The 18,154-nt window shown below is 49.3% G+C and overlaps 2 protein-coding genes across 4 annotated transcripts in view; one reads left to right on the forward strand and one right to left on the reverse strand.

Annotated features, from left to right (window-relative positions):
* Positions 1 to 568: 568 nt before the first annotated feature.
* Positions 569 to 18,154, reverse strand: part of LOC119390116 (uncharacterized) — an 84,823-nt gene continuing 67,237 nt past the window's right edge. For all 3 annotated transcript variants that reach the window (XM_037657670.2, XM_049414664.1, XM_037657668.2), the window contains 4 exons: positions 17,264 to 17,347; positions 7,650 to 7,840; positions 5,879 to 6,032; positions 569 to 4,794 (listed from right to left, as the gene is read on the reverse strand). In XM_037657670.2, the coding sequence (XP_037513598.1) occupies positions 1,250 to 4,794; positions 5,879 to 6,032; positions 7,650 to 7,840; positions 17,264 to 17,347 (3,974 nt within the window). In that variant the 3' untranslated portion in view covers positions 569 to 1,249. The remainder of the gene's footprint in view (positions 4,795 to 5,878; positions 6,033 to 7,649; positions 7,841 to 17,263; positions 17,348 to 18,154) is intronic.
* LOC119390122 (uncharacterized) lies at positions 13,215 to 14,853 on the forward strand. The gene has a single exon (XM_037657678.2). It carries the CDS (start codon positions 13,319 to 13,321, stop codon positions 14,699 to 14,701), a length of 1,383 nt encoding a protein of 460 aa, XP_037513606.1. The 5' UTR covers positions 13,215 to 13,318; the 3' UTR covers positions 14,702 to 14,853.

An 18,154-nucleotide genomic window follows, 5' to 3' on the forward strand; every position in this document is an offset into this window, starting at 1 on the left:
CACTAGAGCAGCTGAGCTGTGCCATGGCTAAGAGAGTAGTTCAAATACCTTCAATCTAGCAAGCTACCTTTGTTGAGCATTTGCAGTCTCGGAGTGCCTTGAAACATGTCCCTATAAATGACCACTTCAGTTTTCATATGAGGTGCTTTGCTCCATTTCAAGCACTAGTACTACGGTAACGATTGCTCGATTAACATACCTTACAGTAGTTCCTGTGGCATTTGTGTGAATACCTACTGACAAGTGAACAGTAAGTCTATGGTTCAAATGAAATGCATGCTGCGGAGATGCAGCACACACACTGAACCGTACGTCTGTCGAGCAGCAATTTCCGTGAACATAACGGATGGCAGTTTTAATAGTCTTCTGTTTTTGTTCCTGCAGAATCACAACTTAAGAAACATTAATTGCAAAGCAGTCCTTCATACCAGTTTAACGAAATATATATATATATATCCTAACAAAAAGAAAAAGCAGAACAAGTTGATTTAAAATGTCCTTAACCGCAATTGACAATGAAAACAATGTCCGATGCACAACCACAAAGTGATTCCAGACACACACAATGTCGCATGATAAAGGTACTTTTTTTTTCTCTCTCAGAAAAAAAAATAATAATAAAACAGAGGTAACAAGACAATTACACTTTGCACGTGAAACATCTGCACTCGGGAACTGTTCTGTGAATGAACGCGGTTCTTAAAATAATGGCCTTAGTGCGCGCACGAGGAGGCTCATATTCTCCGAAACCTATATTTACAATTCTCGCCCACGCAAGGAGAAAGAAAAAAAAAAGAGAAACTGGGGGTTTAGAGACAATGAACAGAAGAAACAATGTACAAGAGAGCACGCTTGCGCGAGGCAAAAATAAAGTACAGAGAACGCGTGTGCTCCGGGAGAGGTTCTTTTCCCCTCCTCGCACACACCACACCACTGACGTCGTCTGTGTCCCACAGGGTGATACAGTCTGAGAGAGTCTCTTGAAGCCTCCCCCGAAAAAAAAAGGGAAAAAAAATGACAGCGCGCGCTCGCGTGCATGTGTGCCCACAACAGTATACAAATTCTCGTTTGTTTTTATCTCTCTCCCCCTTTGTACACAACTTCCCCCCCGGGGGCGGCGGGCAGGGAATCGTCGTCGTCTTCGTAGTGGCGGAACAAACTTGAGCTGAGAAGAACCGAGAGAAAGATGAGGCAGTGAGCGGTCCGTGTGGAGGCAAGCGGCACAACACTCGCGTGTGTTCACAACGTGTCAGTCCTCGTCTGACAAAGGTTCATACTGGGACGATAGCAGCACCGAAGAGGAAGAAGAAGCCGGCACAGCAGCCGACGAGGAGGAAGATGAAGAGGTCGGGGCGACCGGGGCCGTCGCCAGCGACGAGGGCCCTCCGCTACCACCACTTCCCACGGGGTTGCTGGGAGCCACGGCCATGGACCGCACCGACAGCGCCGAGAACGGGTATGCATACGTCGTTGGGAATGCCTGCGGGGGCGGTGGGTGCGGTGCAGAGTAGAAGCGACCGTCGCGTGGCGGCGACACGGGCTCGAGCTCGCCACGCCGCCCGTCATCGTGGTGCTGCTGCTGGTGGTGGTGCGGCGGTGCGGGTCGGCCGGGAGGGCCCGAGGGCGACACCGACCTGGGACGGAACTTGCCGCCGCGCCAATCTGGGTGGCCAGACTCGATGGCAGACGCCGGTCGCGGCGGACCCGTCGACGGACTTGGATGGCCCGGGTGGCCACCCTCGCTGAGTGGCCGCTCGGGTGGCTGATCGTGGGCGCCGCCACGGCCACCCTTGTGCGTGGGAGGTTCGTCAGTGGTTCGCATCACCTCGACAATGCGGTTCTTGACGTAGTCGAGTGCTGACAGGCCCACGTGCTGCTGTTGCTGATGCTGGGGAGAAGGCCGCAGGTAGGAGACTCCGTCTGCCGACGACCTGGGTGGCATGGCTGGTGACCACTCAGGTGGGCCTGGAGAGGGCTGGCCAGGAGGAGAGATGGGCTCCACGTATGGGCCCTGCTGCTGATGCTGTTGATGCTGCTGATGCTGCTGCTGCTGCTGTGGGTTTCGGATGAGGCTGCGCTCCTCCTTCTCCGACTGCAGCGCCTTGCGCAGCTTCCAGCTGTGGTACGTCTGCGGCGGTGGGTGGCCGTTGTCCGCACCCTCCGGAGGCGTCCGTGGGGGTGCAGTCGTTAGCTCGGATGACTGCGCGTAGCCACCGTGCGACATGCGCTCTGAGGGCACCACATCGGGCATTCGGCCATACAAAGGGCCACTGCCACTGTCACTTGGGTTGCAGATGTTCTTGGAGATGATGGCTGCGATGTGCTGGTTGAGTGTGATGACCTTCTCGGGCTCCATGCGGGGCGGGCCTCGCTCGGGCGGCCCATCCTCAATAGTGACAACCTCATCACGAGAGGGCAGCGCCTTGAGCCGTGGTGGCAACGACGCCCCCTTGGGTTCGCCATACCGTGACAGAATGGTGTCCATGGCACCCGCTGGGTTCTGCTTTGGTTCCGTGCTCTGGTTGATCTGGTGCGTGATAATGGCGTCAATGAGGTTTGCAGCCGTGATGCCCTGCGGCTGCGGCTTCGGGCTGTCCTTCTGGAAGGACTGCGAGAAGATGCGCGATGCCTCGTTGTCCAGCTCTGCCTGCTGCGTTCGGCTCAGGTACGACTTGGGCTGGTGTTCCTTGGGCGTCTGCTGGCGCATCTCGCGCTCGAACTGCTCCCGCGTGAAGGCATCCCGTGCAAGTCGCAGCGGCTGCCGGATGTCAGCAGGCTCCACACCCCGCCGGGAGTCGAGATAGCGTTGCTCCTCAGCTGCGGCACGTATAGCGGCCCGTTCAGCTTCCCCGCGGAAGTCCGGTGGCGGCGGCATGTCGCCACCGATGAACTGCCGCGGTCGTTGGTGCATCTCCAGCAGCGACTTCTCGAGGCCCTCAACAGCCGGCCTCTCGCGAGGTTTCTGGTCCTCCTTGGGCACAGCCAGGCTAGGCTGCGCAGCGGCAGCGTTGACCAGCGTTGTGAACGGGTCGTGGCTTGAGGGTGACACAACAGCGTACGGCTGCCCGCCACCGCGCGGCGACTGGACCCGCCGACCGCTGGGGCTCTCGAGCTCTGCACGTGGCGAGCCGGCCTTGGGTGCTTGGATTACGCTCTTGGGCCCTGTGCTCCACGGCACACTGCGGATAACATTCTGCCGGGAAGTGGCTGCAGATGCAGGTGGTGTTCCACCGGCCGTTGCCTGGTGCAGTGCCAGAGGCTTGCCGGGGCCGGCCCAGCCACCAGGCGACGTGTCTGCTGGTGGTGGCCGCTCCACGGTGGCGGATGGTGCATGCTGCAGGAACACGGGTGGCGGAGGCGCTCCTTGCGTGCCATAGTATGCTGGCACCTGGTAGACTGGGTGCAATGCCGGTGCAGGGCTTGAGTCGCGCGCCTGCGGCGAGGCCCTGGCGTCACCTGATGAGCCGCGACGCATCTGCATCTGCTTTGAAGTGTTGAAGTCTATCATGATCTGGTTGCTGCTCAACTGAGATTCGCTCGAGTACTTTGGCCGGAAACCGGGTGACGAGGAGTAACCGCCTCCGCTGGCAGAAGTCGGTGGCTGGAACGGGCCCTGGAATCCACCAGGGGCAGCAGCAGCGGCGGCAGCTCTGTAGTACTGCTCTGCCGGGTCGTAGGCACGCGACTCGGGACCTTCGGATGGCCTCTGTTTCTTGGGTGCAGCAGTGTCATGTGGCACAGGCGTGCCCAGTGTGATGGAACCAGCTGACGACGGCTCCTTACCCTGTGGCGGTGTCAGCCGCAGCAGCCCCTCGTAGCGGGATGGTGGGAAACTGCCCACTGCAGGCTGGTTCAGCGGCGTGCCCTGGGTGATCGAACCGGATGGCTTGCTTTCCTTGAACATCAGCTTGGGTGACAGTGGCGGCTTGCTGGCCGCAACCAGTGGAGGTGGTGGGGGAACGGCACTCTTGCCAGACTTTGTGAGGCTGCGTGGTGCAAGCGACTGTGCCACAAGGTGCGGCGGCGGCCGCTCTGGCGGCCCGTACGATCGCTGCGCATAGAGCACTTGAGGCGAGGGATCGGGCGTCCTCCGCAGGTGGTTTGAGTGTGCGGGTGGTGGCTGTGCTGCCGCTATGTAGGTCTGTGCCGAGTAGGCCGTGGCAAAGGGCGCCGGTGGCAGCTTCTCGCGACGGAGTTCCCGGGGTGGACTGGGCTCTCGCGACGACTTCTTGCTCAGGTCTTGCACCTCGTACTCGTCATCCCGAGACACTGCAACGACTGGGGGTGGGGCGGCCACGTGGGGGACATGGGGAAACTGCGCCACGAGGCCCTCTGCGTGTGCTAGACTGTTGGGAGCGCCAGCCAGGTGGTACGACGAGGACCGAGGCACAGGTTCTGGAGCCACCGTGGAGGAGGAAGGTGGAGGTGCAGGCCCTTCTGAGGCGCATTCCTTGGTCGGTGGCCCGTTGCGGCCAGGCTTCATCGAGTACTGCAGGGTCATTTCGATGGCCTGGAAGATCAGGTCGCGCATGCAGGTGGCGCCCTCGTGGCTAGCTTCCTTTACATCAGCTGGACCGCTGCTCCGGTGGTGCCGCGATGAACCTTCTGCCTCGGGCGCCCCCTGGCCCTCGTCGGCACTGACTGTCGCACTGCTGTCGTAGTCGGCGGACGCCTCGAGGCCGTTGTTTAGGTCCGCCTGTCCCTTGGAAGTCACGTCGCCATGGTGAGGTGGTGCCGATGACACGGCTAGCGTCGGTCGTATAGGTATCGGCTTGTCGCACTCCCAGCCTGAAACTGAAAAGGTACAGTCAGTCAAGATGGCAATCTCAAGAATAAATATGAATTCAAAGTTTGCAATAGACGAAGCTACATATATATTATGAGCAATGATGCAACAGCCCCAGAAAATTTTACAAAGTGCCAATGACAGCCATCTGCATATAACGAAAGTGTCCTGATCAATTTGTTTACTATGAACAGAACTGCATTGCAGCAACGTCTGGACGAGACATGTTCACTTCATTTCATCACCCAAATGCACGTGTTCCCGGGCGTCACAAATGTACTATAAGATTGGGCAAATGTCACGCAAATGTGTAACACACCAATTGTTTGACATTTCCGAGACATCTGGTTAAATGTAGAACTTGTAATGTTGAAAATGTGTTATTCAAAACATAGATTTGGCCATTATTCGCAACTGTGCATACCAAGCTGCCCCCAAAGAATGGGAGACAACCCGGAATGGGAAAAATTTTTTTTTCACAACCACAACAGAGACATCTGCACGGACTTCTTTTTAAATCGAGCTAGATACCGTAAAGTGGTCCGAACTTTGGTCACCATAATGCATTTTTTGTTCACAGGGAATGTGGCAACACAGCTCAGATATGTTACAATGCATGCATGACCTCCCCCCCCCCCCCCCAAAAAAAAAAAAAAAGATTTCTATTAGTGACTACAAACAGAACAGATCAGTGCAGCATTCTTTCACTAACTTGACTTGCTCGCCGAAAACAAAGAAAGATGATCCAGTGAAATCACCAGATTGTCTCCCATTCCTTGGGGACAACCTTGTATACACAGCAGCGAAGAATGGCCAAATCGATTTTTTGAAAATCTCATTTTCATCATTACAAGTTCTACATTTAACAAGATGTCTCGGAAATGTGAAACTATTAGTGTGTTGCAAGCCAGCCACTGTGATGGATTGAATACAATTTCTCTGCAAGCTCACTGAGACACATTGCTGAGGGCTGATCTGTTTCTATTGAACATCCACACCAGCTCTTGGGTAGCTACCAATACCTAAGATTGCCATGGTATGGTCACCCAAGTTATTTCTTAACAAAAGGTAGCAAGTAGAGAGCAGCCTCACCTTCATCCATCTGCTTGCCCGATGGACTGCAAGCACTTGCCGTGTCGCTACTACAGTGGTCTGCCCCATTGTCCTCCTCACAGCTCGTCGTCGTCTCGCCACTGTCTTCGTCATCACTCACTTGCCGCTTGCCGTCCTCCTTACCGCCCTGAGCCTGCAAGCAAGACAACTACGAGTGAATCCACAAGCTCAGACCATTGCTTCAGTATCACACACATGGTCACTGCACTCGCAGCTGCTGCAAAAGCCCAGATTGACAGAGATTTGAGCGCAGGTATCCTACGTGCCAGTGCGAACTGGTGCATGTTCACACGCACACAAGAAGAAGAGATCTCAGTTTATACCGACCAATTGTCACAACTTTAGTTGCGCTGTATGTCGGCGCATGGCTCCTTTTTAGAGCACAGCCACTGCTGGGAGCAAAGGCAGATACCGCTCGGCACTACTGCGGAAAGTCTGCATTCCACGAGCCTACAACACAGTAGTTGCTCTGAAGATGTGGTCTGCCCTCTCTCATTTAGGATAACATTTGAACTACCAGTAACTGGCACAGCCAATGCAACATCGCGCAACGAAGGCAACCAGTGGTCAATAACAACAATAAACTGGGGACCAAGGATTATGAACTTGTTTCCTTTGTCATATCATGGTGGCAATGCAGATGACACCAGGTTGGTTTTGACGGTAAGCTGCTGCAAATGTTGCAAATGTTTTCATTTTTCATACCACTGCGGACAATCTTCCAGGGGGATAAAAAAGCCATGCAGTAGAATTAGATAAAACCTGCAATCATTCAGTGTGCGGTAATTTTTTTGTGCTCAATAATCTTCCTAGGGCAAGCCGAAAACATGTTTTTGGTGGGAGACAAACCATGTTCAATGGCATTCACTGTAGACTGTGCTGCTGCTAAGTTCAGAAGAGTTTGTGTTTACCAGTAAATTAGAATTATCGCAGGCGAACCTTGGAATCCAAATAACAGACATGCAGGCCCACTGAAATGTATGGGTGCAAGCAGTGTCCTTTGGTTGAGATCGAATTAATGCAGGATTTGAAATAACTGGGGCAGTAGCAGCATTCAGACAATGTGCTTATATACAGCTGTAGTCAAAGGCAAAACCAAAAATCCTTAACTCATCAGTGTTTACCTTGCAGTAAAGAAATATAGAGCTCAAAAATACTCCAGCACAGAACAACTTTGGCAGAGAAACTTCCCTACCCCCTGCCCCCTTACTAGTAACCCTAGAATTCTTTAACATGGTTGCTTATCAGCCAGCCAATCTTGTTGATAACATCAGACATTTTAGTGAATGCAAAAAAAGAAAACAACCTGAAAAGCTTACCCCAGCCATAATTTAAAGAAATGAAATGATGCTGGGATGAGCACAAGCACATTATAACAGTCTGCCTTTCAATAGTTATAGGGAAGTGTTTGTTGCAAAGCTCACATCATGAATGTTGTAATGCTTCTGCAATATCGAAGCAACTTTGATGTGTATGCACAATTATGCAATCTCACAACCAAACCACTGGTTTTTCATCCACATTCATACCCCAAGTAGCCAATCCACGCACACGCTGAACACAAATCTGGCATACTCGCAAAACCAACATTGGCTAGAATTCACACAGGTGGAAAACTCGCGCTGGAACAAGTCGCATCCCATCTTCGAAGACGGCAGCCAGCACCAAACAAGACGCTGCGGCGAACCCAAGCTGCCGCCACACACAGACGCGACACGCCAGCAGCGCTGAGCCACGCACACACACGCACCTCGCGGAACGTCCGCACAATCTCGTCGAGCCCCAGCTTGCGTTTGTAGTTGAAGTAGAAGTTGCGGCACTGCTCCTTGGACTTGCTCTGGACGACCGACGCCACGGCGGGCCAGTCCGTGCCGTACTCCCGAAGGCCCCGCTTGGCCATCTCCATCTCTTCCTCGGTCCACCGGGAGCTGTCCCCGCCGTCTGCACATTGCACAGAACAACACGTGCCTGCTCAGACACCACGTTCGATCAAGGAGGGAGGGGGGGGAACAAACAGAAACCACAAGTCAGTTCACTGCAATAGCAGGCATGCCTCAGCACTCGTCAAAAGTGACGTGATTGTTGCTAACTCTCAAACTAGACATATGCCCGGTCTTCCTCTCTGCCTTTCCTCCTCCACCAGTGCTCGTGAGTAGCACAACCGTGAGTAGCACAAAAAATAACAGCATCGAAAGCATAGGTTATGTGCTCACAAGAACAGTATTATAGAGAATAGCAGCAAGACCCACTGCAGTGAGCTGCTTCGATCGTCCTCAAAGTTCTATTTTCTCAATCATTGCACTCAAGAGTTCTAGAAGGTGCTCTATTGAACAAAAAAATTTGAGATTGACGCGATCCATCACTAAAACGACGGTGCGAGATTCATACGTCAGCCATCCCTCATCATAGCCCCGGCAAGCCTCTACTTAATAGGTCACTTGACTTCAGGTACTGTTCCTTAAGAAAAATGCACTACAGGAAAACGACATCGGCACCTCACGTGCCCTGTGCAAGAATACGTACAGAAGACTCCCATAAAAAATGGTGGCCAGGGCACACAACGCATGCTCAAACACTGCTGTCAATGTCAGTTACGCTCGGTCCCGACTGAATTCACGTCGACCACTCTGCGTTGCCCCTCATGGTGTGCACCAAAATAGGGGACAGCAGCTTGCCACGCAGCTGTGCTGCTCGTTCTCCACAGAAATCAACTGTACAGAAGACTCTCCAGTGTTTACCGAGTGCGCAGCCAATCATCCACCCCGAATGCGTTGTTTATCAGTATCAGTACAGATTATAACGGCTCTCAAAGAGGCACCACATCGGCACCACAGCACAGCATCGTCTGCTGCGATGCTGCGCTGATAATTGAAAATCTTCGAAAATATCACCTGTTTTTAGGGAACACGTTGTTTTGATTTGGAAATTCTTGTTTCCTTGCATATCTCAAGTTCAAGAACAGCTGGAATCTCAGTGACAGTAATCTGAATCCTAAGTGTGCACAGTCGAGATAAGTTATGACCCGTGAAACGTACTTTGGGAGCAAACCACACAATAAACAGAAGGCCAAACTTGTAGACACTGTGCCAAGATTGCTAGGACCGACTGTCCAGTCTGTAAAAGTAAAGGTAAAAAGCAAGCTAGAATGCTTGTAGCACAAAATTTTCTTTTTAGTCGCTTGGAAAAGTCTACATTTGAAATTTAAAGTCTGATACTATGAGTGGCAACTGAACAGTCATCTTTCCAGGGACCATGTATTGGCATTTCATGTTGTGGCATTCACATGTCACCCTCAACACCCAACTGCCAATAACATTTCTGACATGACCCATGCGTATGTATCAAGTAAATCCATCTATCTATCCATTTTCATCCAAACAGCACAGCAATTAGAGATGGGCGAAAGTAAATTCGAGGTTCGAAGAGAACAGTGATTTGGTCAAATAACTTCTAATCAAATAGCTCGAATTGTATATATTACAAAGAAAAATGAGCGTTTTTAGTATGATCCAACTAACTTGCACAACACTTTTAGGGATTAGAGCTAGGCTTGTGCAAATATCACCTTTTTGGTTTGAAGTTGGAGCAAATTCGAATAGCAGCAGGATTTGAATAGTAGTAGGGTGCAAACTATAAGCGGTAAAATATGTTCGTTAAGTTTTAAAATTTGTTATACTTAGCCAACATAAACCTGTATAACACGCTTTTAAACTTAAAGAAAAAATAATCTAAGTGAAGGTAATACAGTCGATCCCGGATATATCAAACTCGAAGGGGATCGCGAAATAGTTCGATATATCGATAATTCGAAATACGAATGCGTATTTAAGGCTTTAATTAAAGCCCTGCAGGCCTTGACACAGTTTTCTGAAATCGTAAAAAGCGCGAACATGACGATTCGCTCACACATGCTAAAGAACAAGGCGAGAACTTCTTTTGCAGGTTAGCGCACTTTATTTCGCATGAAAAAGTCCGTCAACTTATCTTGCTTCTTGCGCGCCGTGAATTCATCATGTCATCGTCAATATTATATAAGCTTTCCAAATAAGTAAATTCAGTACCTTCCGCCACAACAGCGGTGATCGACGCTGAACGCTGATGCGAGCTCTGTCAACACCACCTAGATTAGAGAAGGCCTTCCCGTCCCCTCCCCTCAACAGCCTGACGTCACCACAGTCAGATCAGCGGCGGATTGAGAGGAGGGTAGGGGAGGTCGAGGGAGCCGACTAAAACGACGAGAGAGTGACATGGCTTGCCACGGCTTACGGCTGTGAACTAATGCGGGGCCAATCGCATGCTCGAGCACGACTGCGGCAGCTTTTTTCAGGAACCAAGTTGACAAAAACTTGCCCCGGTAGTCTCATCCTTCGCTAAAAATTTTTTTTTTCTTGCTACATGGCTTGATTACTACCGTTGTGCATGATGTATGTTACAAAAGGCGCTGCATTTCAGCCTTCAAAACTTCAAAGTTCTGTTTGTAGCGGAAAGTGTGTGCTGTGCTCTGGCCACATTGTGCTCAAACCACGTTGTTTTAGTGGCAGTCGCAAACGAGCTGTCACTGTCACGCAACTCAGTATAGTATTGCTGCCACGGCATGCATTAACTACCAAGCAGTATGCCTGGCTGTTGTTGTGCGCCCAATTGCAAATCTAATTATGCCGGAGAACCCACCGTTCGCGTCTACAGGCTCCCCGTCGGCGCTGCTGAAAGAACAGCGTGGACGCGCGCCGTGCCGCGTAAGGATTTCGCGCCATCAAAGTACACAGTGGTAAGGAAGTCTGCCTTTTCTTTCCTTTCACGTTGCTCTCATATTTGCTTTCGCGGTCGCATAATTGTGGGGACTGCTCGGTATTTCTGTCGTTAATTTACATGTAACGTTCTATCTGATTCCAGCTCTGCGAAAAGCACTTTCACCCGAGTGACTTCGTCACCTCGACGAACTACACGGACACGGTCACTGGCAAAGTGATTGAAGTTCCGCTTAAACTCAGGCGTCTAAAGCCGGGAACTGTTCCAAGCATTTTCCCTGGCTGCCCCACGTATCTTTCTCAAGACAAAAGTGCAGCCCGCGAAGGCCCAGAAGAAAAACGGGCTCGTATGGAGGCCAAAGCGCTGCAAGATGCATTGCAAGAGTCACTCATCACTCAACAAGAAGAAGAGCAGAGCAATGCCATCTCCTCTCTCGAGGACCTCTTGTGTCACACGGACAAGCTTTTGGTGGGAGACTTCTGGAGCAAGGTGATCGTGAAAGACAGCATGTGGTTCTTGAACTTTGTGCCTCAAGATGCGCCGGTAGTGCGTTGTGCTATAGTTGTATGTGCCGACCTCTGTCTCAAAGTATACTTTGGAGAGACACGGATTGAAAAGGTAGGCACCGTTGTGTTCCCTGTTTCAATTTCGGACATTAGACAACTTGGTGATACACTTGACCGCGTTGAGGAAATTGTAAAATGCTCCCAAAATGATGAGGCAAGTGTTGAGCTTCTTTTGCGATGTATGTTGGCACACTTAGAAGAACTGTCATCATTACAGTTTCCGTCTGACTGGCAGGCAGAAGTGATGAAGTTTCTGAGGCAGCAAGTTGAGATTGTTTTGACCAATGGAGCGACGTATCCAGCCGACTTACTTGTGTTCGCCAGTATTATGTTCACAATATCGCCACACGCTTACAAGTTCATGCGAAGTACATCGAAGTTGAGGCTTCCTCATCCAAACACTACAGTAAAAGCTCGTTAATTCGGATTTCTAGGGACCGGAAAAAATGTCCGAATTAACCGAATGTCCGAATTATCGAATGGTCGAAATAAACACAATAAATGCAAGAGTTTTTTCAGCATACCTTTACTTTACATGGTAATCGCGGATGCGTCTCTGTTTTCGAGCAGAAATTCGCGCGGACACAATTTTTCTGAGCCCTTCAAGGTGCTCAGCAGCTCGCATGCTGTCTGCAGTGCCAAAACAAAACTTTTTAAGGACGACGAGAGCCTCCGCGGCTTCCTTCACAGTACGAGGGGGCCTGTGTGGCTCATAGTGTGGCTGCTGCTCTTCAGGCTCTTCGTTCTCGGATTCGTCGCCATGCATCACTTCCTTGACGATTTGCTCATCAGTCAGAGAGCCGGCAGTGGCAACGCCATCAATGCCGATATAATCGTCGAGTGTCACTGCATCAGGCATAACACTTCTGAAATCCTGCCCGTCATCGGCACCGTCGTTCGGCGACACTTCGACCACTGCGGCATCGCTGGAGTCGGGTACAACAAAGCCACTGTGCCTGAAACAGTTGGCAATGGCGTGCGCAGGCGTGCTCTGCCACACATACGCGAAGAATGCTAACTGCGCTCAGGAGACTCACGTCGTATTGTTTGCCGACGTCATGGCGCAGGAGCTACTTCTCGCCGGGAGAGCCCATTTTTCAGGGCACGCAAAATTTCTACTTTGGTGGTGAAGTCCTTGGCCTCGTACTTGGGCCGCTTCGCCGGCGTTGCCATCGGCGGAGAGTGCGTTCACACGAGAAGTCAGCACAAAAGCACCAGCAACGATCAAGCTAAAGGAGCCGTACTGAATTGTTCCTCGATAAAACGGCGTTCAACGATGCAGCACACCAACGGGAACAAAGCAACAAAAATGACACCGCGCCAAACCCACACCGCCCACACCGCCCACACGCTATCACGCCACCATAATCACGCGCGAAGAAAAGGCGTTCAACCAGTCTCAAGTCAAGCCAAGCCGATAATTGATGTCCATGGCGATGCTGCGTTTGAGCTTCACTCTTGTTCCGAATGGTTCTTTTTTCGTTTTCGAGCCTCGCCAGCGGCCCGAAAGTCGCCGAATTATCCGATTTGCGGTCAAATCTGTCCGAAATAACGAGCGCCCAGTCTCATAGAGTGATGCATGTATTTACAGGGACCAGATGACGTGTCCGAATTAACCGATTTTCCGAATTAACGAGAGTCGAATTAACGAGCTTTTACTGTATTAGGCGTGTTTGTGCCACATACAGCATTAGTCCTTCTTTGGAGCAACAAGATGATTTGTACTTGTCGTATGCCAAAAAAATGGCATTAGCACTCAAGGACCATGAACGGACTGTAACACTCATGATAGACGAGATACATTTACAGTCCTACTTCGAATATAAAGGTGGTTTTGTCACAGGTGCAGCTACGAACAGCAACATTGCTGCAAGGACAGCATACGTCTTCATGATTCAGAGCCTTTTGTCATCCAACAAAGATGTTGTGCATATTCTACCTGTTGCAAAACTCGAGGCGAAGGACTTGCACTGCTTTATCAGGCGCCTCATTAAAGAGCTAGAAGATGCTCAACTTTGGGTGATCGCAGTTATTTCTGACAATAATTCCATTAACCGCAAAGCAATGTCTTTTTTTTCTGATCCCCCCAAATTTAATATTGTCTATGCACACCCATCTGATCCTTCAAGACCTTTGTTCTTTGTTTTGGACAGTGTTCACATTCTCAAGTGTATCCGTAACAACTGGCTTAATCAACGTAATCCTGGGACTTGCATGTTTTTTTGCCGACATAACTGAACTTTCCAGTGATGGACAAGTGTTAACAGCATCATTTGGCACTTTGAGGAAGGCACATGAAGAGGAAAGCAATGAGCTCTTGCGGTTGGCGCCCACATTATCTTTAAAAGCATTAAATCCATCCAACTTGGAGCGCCAGAATGTCAACCTCGCCCTGAAGATTTTCAACCTTTCAACTATTACAGCACTCACAAGTTCCAAGTTAGCTCAACTTCAACATGCCAAAGGCACAGCTGAATTTATCCGCATCATCTTGACTTGGTGGAACATAGTAAACGTCAAAACGCCTCACAAGGGACAGCGCCTACACGATGGCTTTCAAGAGCCTGTGAGAAGTCTGTCTTCCCCTCAGATCGATTTCCTCAACAGTGTAATTGATTGGCTAGAATTTTGGGAAAGTCTAAAGCATGATGCAGGCCACCTGACTCGCGAAACACACAGTGCATTCCGCCACACTTGTCACGCTCTTGTAGAAGCAACCCGCTACTGCATTGAAGAGCTCGGCTTCTCGTACGTGTTGCTGGGAAAGTTCCAAACCGACTGCCTAGAGGACAGATTTGGAAGATATCGGCAGTTGTCGGGAGCGCAGTATCACGTGTCTATACGGCAGATATACGAGTCGGAGCACAAGCTCAGATTGCAAAAAGTGCTGGAGCTCCCCGAACTCCCTCATCTAGATGTTCTAACCCCATGTGGCTCTCTTAACGACCCACAGTATATGAAGCGGTTTGGTGTTGCCATAAGAGAGCAAGACATCAAGAAGAAGCAGCCGATGCTTCCTGCCATTACTTATGTGGCAGGCTACTGTGCACATGCAGCTGTAAAAAAGCTTGCATGTACCTCCTGCAAGGAGAATCTTGTTTTAGAAGACGAAAGTTTTGAGAATGATGATTTTTCACTTATTGCCAGTGCCACGAGAGGTGGCCTCAAGTTTCCTCAACCTGTAGTTGTGCAGGCAGTTTTGACAATGGAAATAGTGCTTGAGCAACTCGTAAGCGAGAAAAACGCGACTGAGTTTTATGATTCTCCGAAGCAAAAAGAGCTTCTTGTTGCCTTGACGTCATCGCTTACCGATAGCGATGAAGACCTTGACACTTGTGACCGGGGGCATTCACCACAGCTCGTCATGAAGTATATTCTTAGTGCGGCTGCGAATGTTTTATTAAGTAATCTGTGTAAACAGAACAATGACAAGCTTACGGCCAGTAAACAAGAAAAAAAGCGAAAGCTAAAGACACTGCAGCCTTGACCTTCTTTAGCTGCATATGCAGGCCATGTTGTTTTGTAAGAAGCTGCATATGCAAACAAGCATATGTTGTTTGGTAATAGTTTGTACTGTTTTGTTTGCATGTGAAATGATTTGTTTGTAGGTATTGTTATGCCATGTTCATTTTGAACTGTTGAAAGTGTAATAAATGAATGAGAAAGTTGACTTTCGTTTGTATTTATAAATGCCTTACTGGAGATTGCTGCATCAGTCAAGTTCAAAATACTTTCTGCATCAAATCTCGAAGTATCGAAGTCATACCAGCAATACGTGTGTTTGCTAAATGCCCCATCGGTAACGGTTGTCAGGAAAAACTAATAAAAAAACAAAAAGAAATCTTACGATTGTTTACATAAATGTCTGCAAAAAAAATGGGATGGTGGGTTTGCATGCCGACAGCCAGTGGTCCGCGGGAGCACTTTGTGCGAATCAGAAATGAAACTACATTATTGAAATAGGTTATGTCAAAACCTATTGCATAAAAAGCATTTCTGAGGGTAAATTTAAATTCACAGGCTGTTTGCATGCGAAGAGACCGGTAGCGAACTCGATACAACCGTTTCGGCGCAGTGAAGCCAACTACCAGGCCGATCTCACTTCCGTGACGTCACTGCAGCGTGGGGAGGCCTTCAGTATTTAGGTGGTGTTGGCTCTGTAGCGCGGTAAAGGGTTTAGTGGTGGCATTGGCGGCTGGCATCTTCAAACCGCGCGGGTCCATTTCCGCAGCACCGGCAACATCAGCTATGATCTCGGCATCGATGCAGTCAGAAACAGCTACGTCGTTATCTGCACCGATGAAGTCACTCGCTGTGCTCCCGTCCGATACGGCGTCCGGAGACGCTAAATCGCAAAATTCACTGACGCACCGTACGCTGTAGTCTGCGGTCATGACGCGCCCGAAGTCGTGACCTGGCACTAAGGCCCACGACGGTGCTTTGCTTGACGTCGTTTTAAGCACCGGTCATCATTTTTATCGCTACGAGCGGGACAATGTTTAGTTCGACTCTCGAATGACGATTTATCAAGAACAAAGCGTGAAGTACACACAGTACACATTCTGCAAGAGACAACGCTGCACCGCTGCACGAAGAAACATTTCTGCACCGTCGAAATGTTGGCGATACCGATGGCACTTGTGGCTTTGCAGAAGGCAGCCGCTACTTTGGCGAGAAATGCGAAAAAAAGCGTAGCCTTTGAGATTAGCGTTTTAAAACCGAAAACACTAAAAATACGTCACGAGGTTGCGAATCTCGAAGGCCATGCTTTGCAGGCCCGCATGCCATCGTGCGCGAAGAGACAAGGAAGAGAATGCAAACAATACAACAAAACTGCGAAGTCACTTCGAATTCTCATTTTGGTGCCCTTGGCAATCAGCCTCTTTGAAAAACACTAGCCCCATGCGTTAAAACCTGCAGACCGCGCGTCAAATATACCGGTGAATTGACAAGCGCTGCGCAACGAACTAGAGCAACGCAATTTCGTCACCTGCGCGCGACGAGGGATTGGAACTTATAAGAACGCGGCTGAAAAATGATCAATAGTGGTTAGGAAAAATGCACTTTCTGGGCTTCGGCGCGGGGCAGCGTTCGATATAGCGGATGTTTCACTGTGCGGGAGTTCGATATACATGCACACCAGCCCCATACTTTTGCATGCGAAATTCAAGGGGATTTCTCAACTGTTCGATATAGCCAATAATTCGATATATCCGGGATCGACTGTATGTACATTTGACCTTGAATTGTGACTGCGGCTGTGCAGATTTCCCCTGAATATGTGGTTTCACGGCATAGCGGTCTATACTGCAGTGAAACCACCTTTTCAGTGCGTTACATCTGATAATGCTTCGATATCTTCGAAATTTCAATGGGACACTAAAGTGAAACAATAAATCGATTTAGATTGATAAACTGTACTCTGAGAACTCTAATGTGGCTAATTTCAGCATTATACGTTTATTAATAGAGGAGAAAATCAAGGTCAAAGTCTCATTTTTAAATTCTGCGCCGAAATAACCGTGCGTGACGTCACGAATTTCAGTGTATTTGTCGTATTTAGGCGACACTGGTTTAACGAAATTTCCTGAAACTTTGTAGGTTGAGTCTATGGTCCCCTCGGATGTCAATGCACTTCATTTTTGCCGATTAGGAACAATGATGGACATAGCAGATGCCGTCGAAATTTATGAAGTCACGCCCTTTGGTGCGGAAATTTCAAGGTGGAGTCTCCACATGCATTTTTTTTATGCGCATTTTTTCGCTTAGCAAGCATTTCTAGTGGCAAGCAGGCAATTTTCGAATTGTGAAAGAATAATTAACTAATATGAAAAAAAAAAAAAAACGTTTTTATCTTTAGCATCCGTTTAAATGTGCCCAGGCATATTTGATAACTCTGCTCGAATATTCGCCCAGGCGTTAGGAAGATCAGTTGTTGCAAACAGATTAACGTGCAAAATTTCTGGTCTGCCCTTTTCAGGCAGGCCTCACACATGGCATCGAGGAAGCGGTAAAACAACATGCAGGTTGAGTGCGAGAACTCCCTTACCCTCCGACGGAGGATGGGGGTCCAGCTTTCTTGTTATCCTGTTGAAGCACGCCGAGCAGCACTTCTGGATCCCCGCTGGGATCTCTGAAAAAAGACCAAACAAAAGCGAGCTTGCGAAAATGCACACTGTGAGGCAGCCGGCACAACAAACACTTTGGACTGTGCTTACCCGGAATGAGCTGAAAGGAGCAAGTATGAGACTCTATCAACTATTTTTATTTTAGCCTCACGACAAATATTAAAGTGAACTATTACGCTAGAAACAAAATTAAAACTTCATCCATTTAGCAAGTGGATGGTGTACTTAGTAAGGAATAGGACCAATAATGGTGCACTGTAATACGGACTTACTTAACTCCATCCTTGCATACGCAGTCATTTTTGCACTATTCACGCGCTGTGCGAAAGCAATCAAGAGAGGTCTTGAAATTAACAATAAGACAAGCGTTTCTTGCCGGTGTATCACCAGAAAACTTCATTTTATAAAACTTTACCAGGACTTGTTTCCACTTGATAAACAACCGAGAGGTGCAGATGTGCTTCTGTTCGGCCTACTATTTTCCCGGAGAAATGCTATGCCGAAAGCACTGTACCGAGGCGCACTTGAAAACGTTTCAACTGGACATGAGGTCAGCTAGACACTACAGCATTTTTCCATCGATCGCTAGGTCTGCCAAGTCCCTCAATGCGCCCAATCTCCATGAAGCATCGTGCGCCTTGTTGAAATCGAAGAGAATGGCAAGGCAGCGTAGACTGCTGAAAGAGCACTGGTATCTTCAATCTCCCTCGCTGCTGAAGGCAAACCGTCAATCACACATGAACATGACTGACGAATGTGACAAGCGTTTAGGCAAGACAGAGGCAGACTCCTAGAAGATGATAAACAATGAG

This window comes from Rhipicephalus sanguineus, chromosome 4 (genome assembly GCF_013339695.2).
Source record: "Rhipicephalus sanguineus isolate Rsan-2018 chromosome 4, BIME_Rsan_1.4, whole genome shotgun sequence".
In the NCBI taxonomy this organism is placed as follows: domain Eukaryota; kingdom Metazoa; phylum Arthropoda; class Arachnida; order Ixodida; family Ixodidae; genus Rhipicephalus; species Rhipicephalus sanguineus.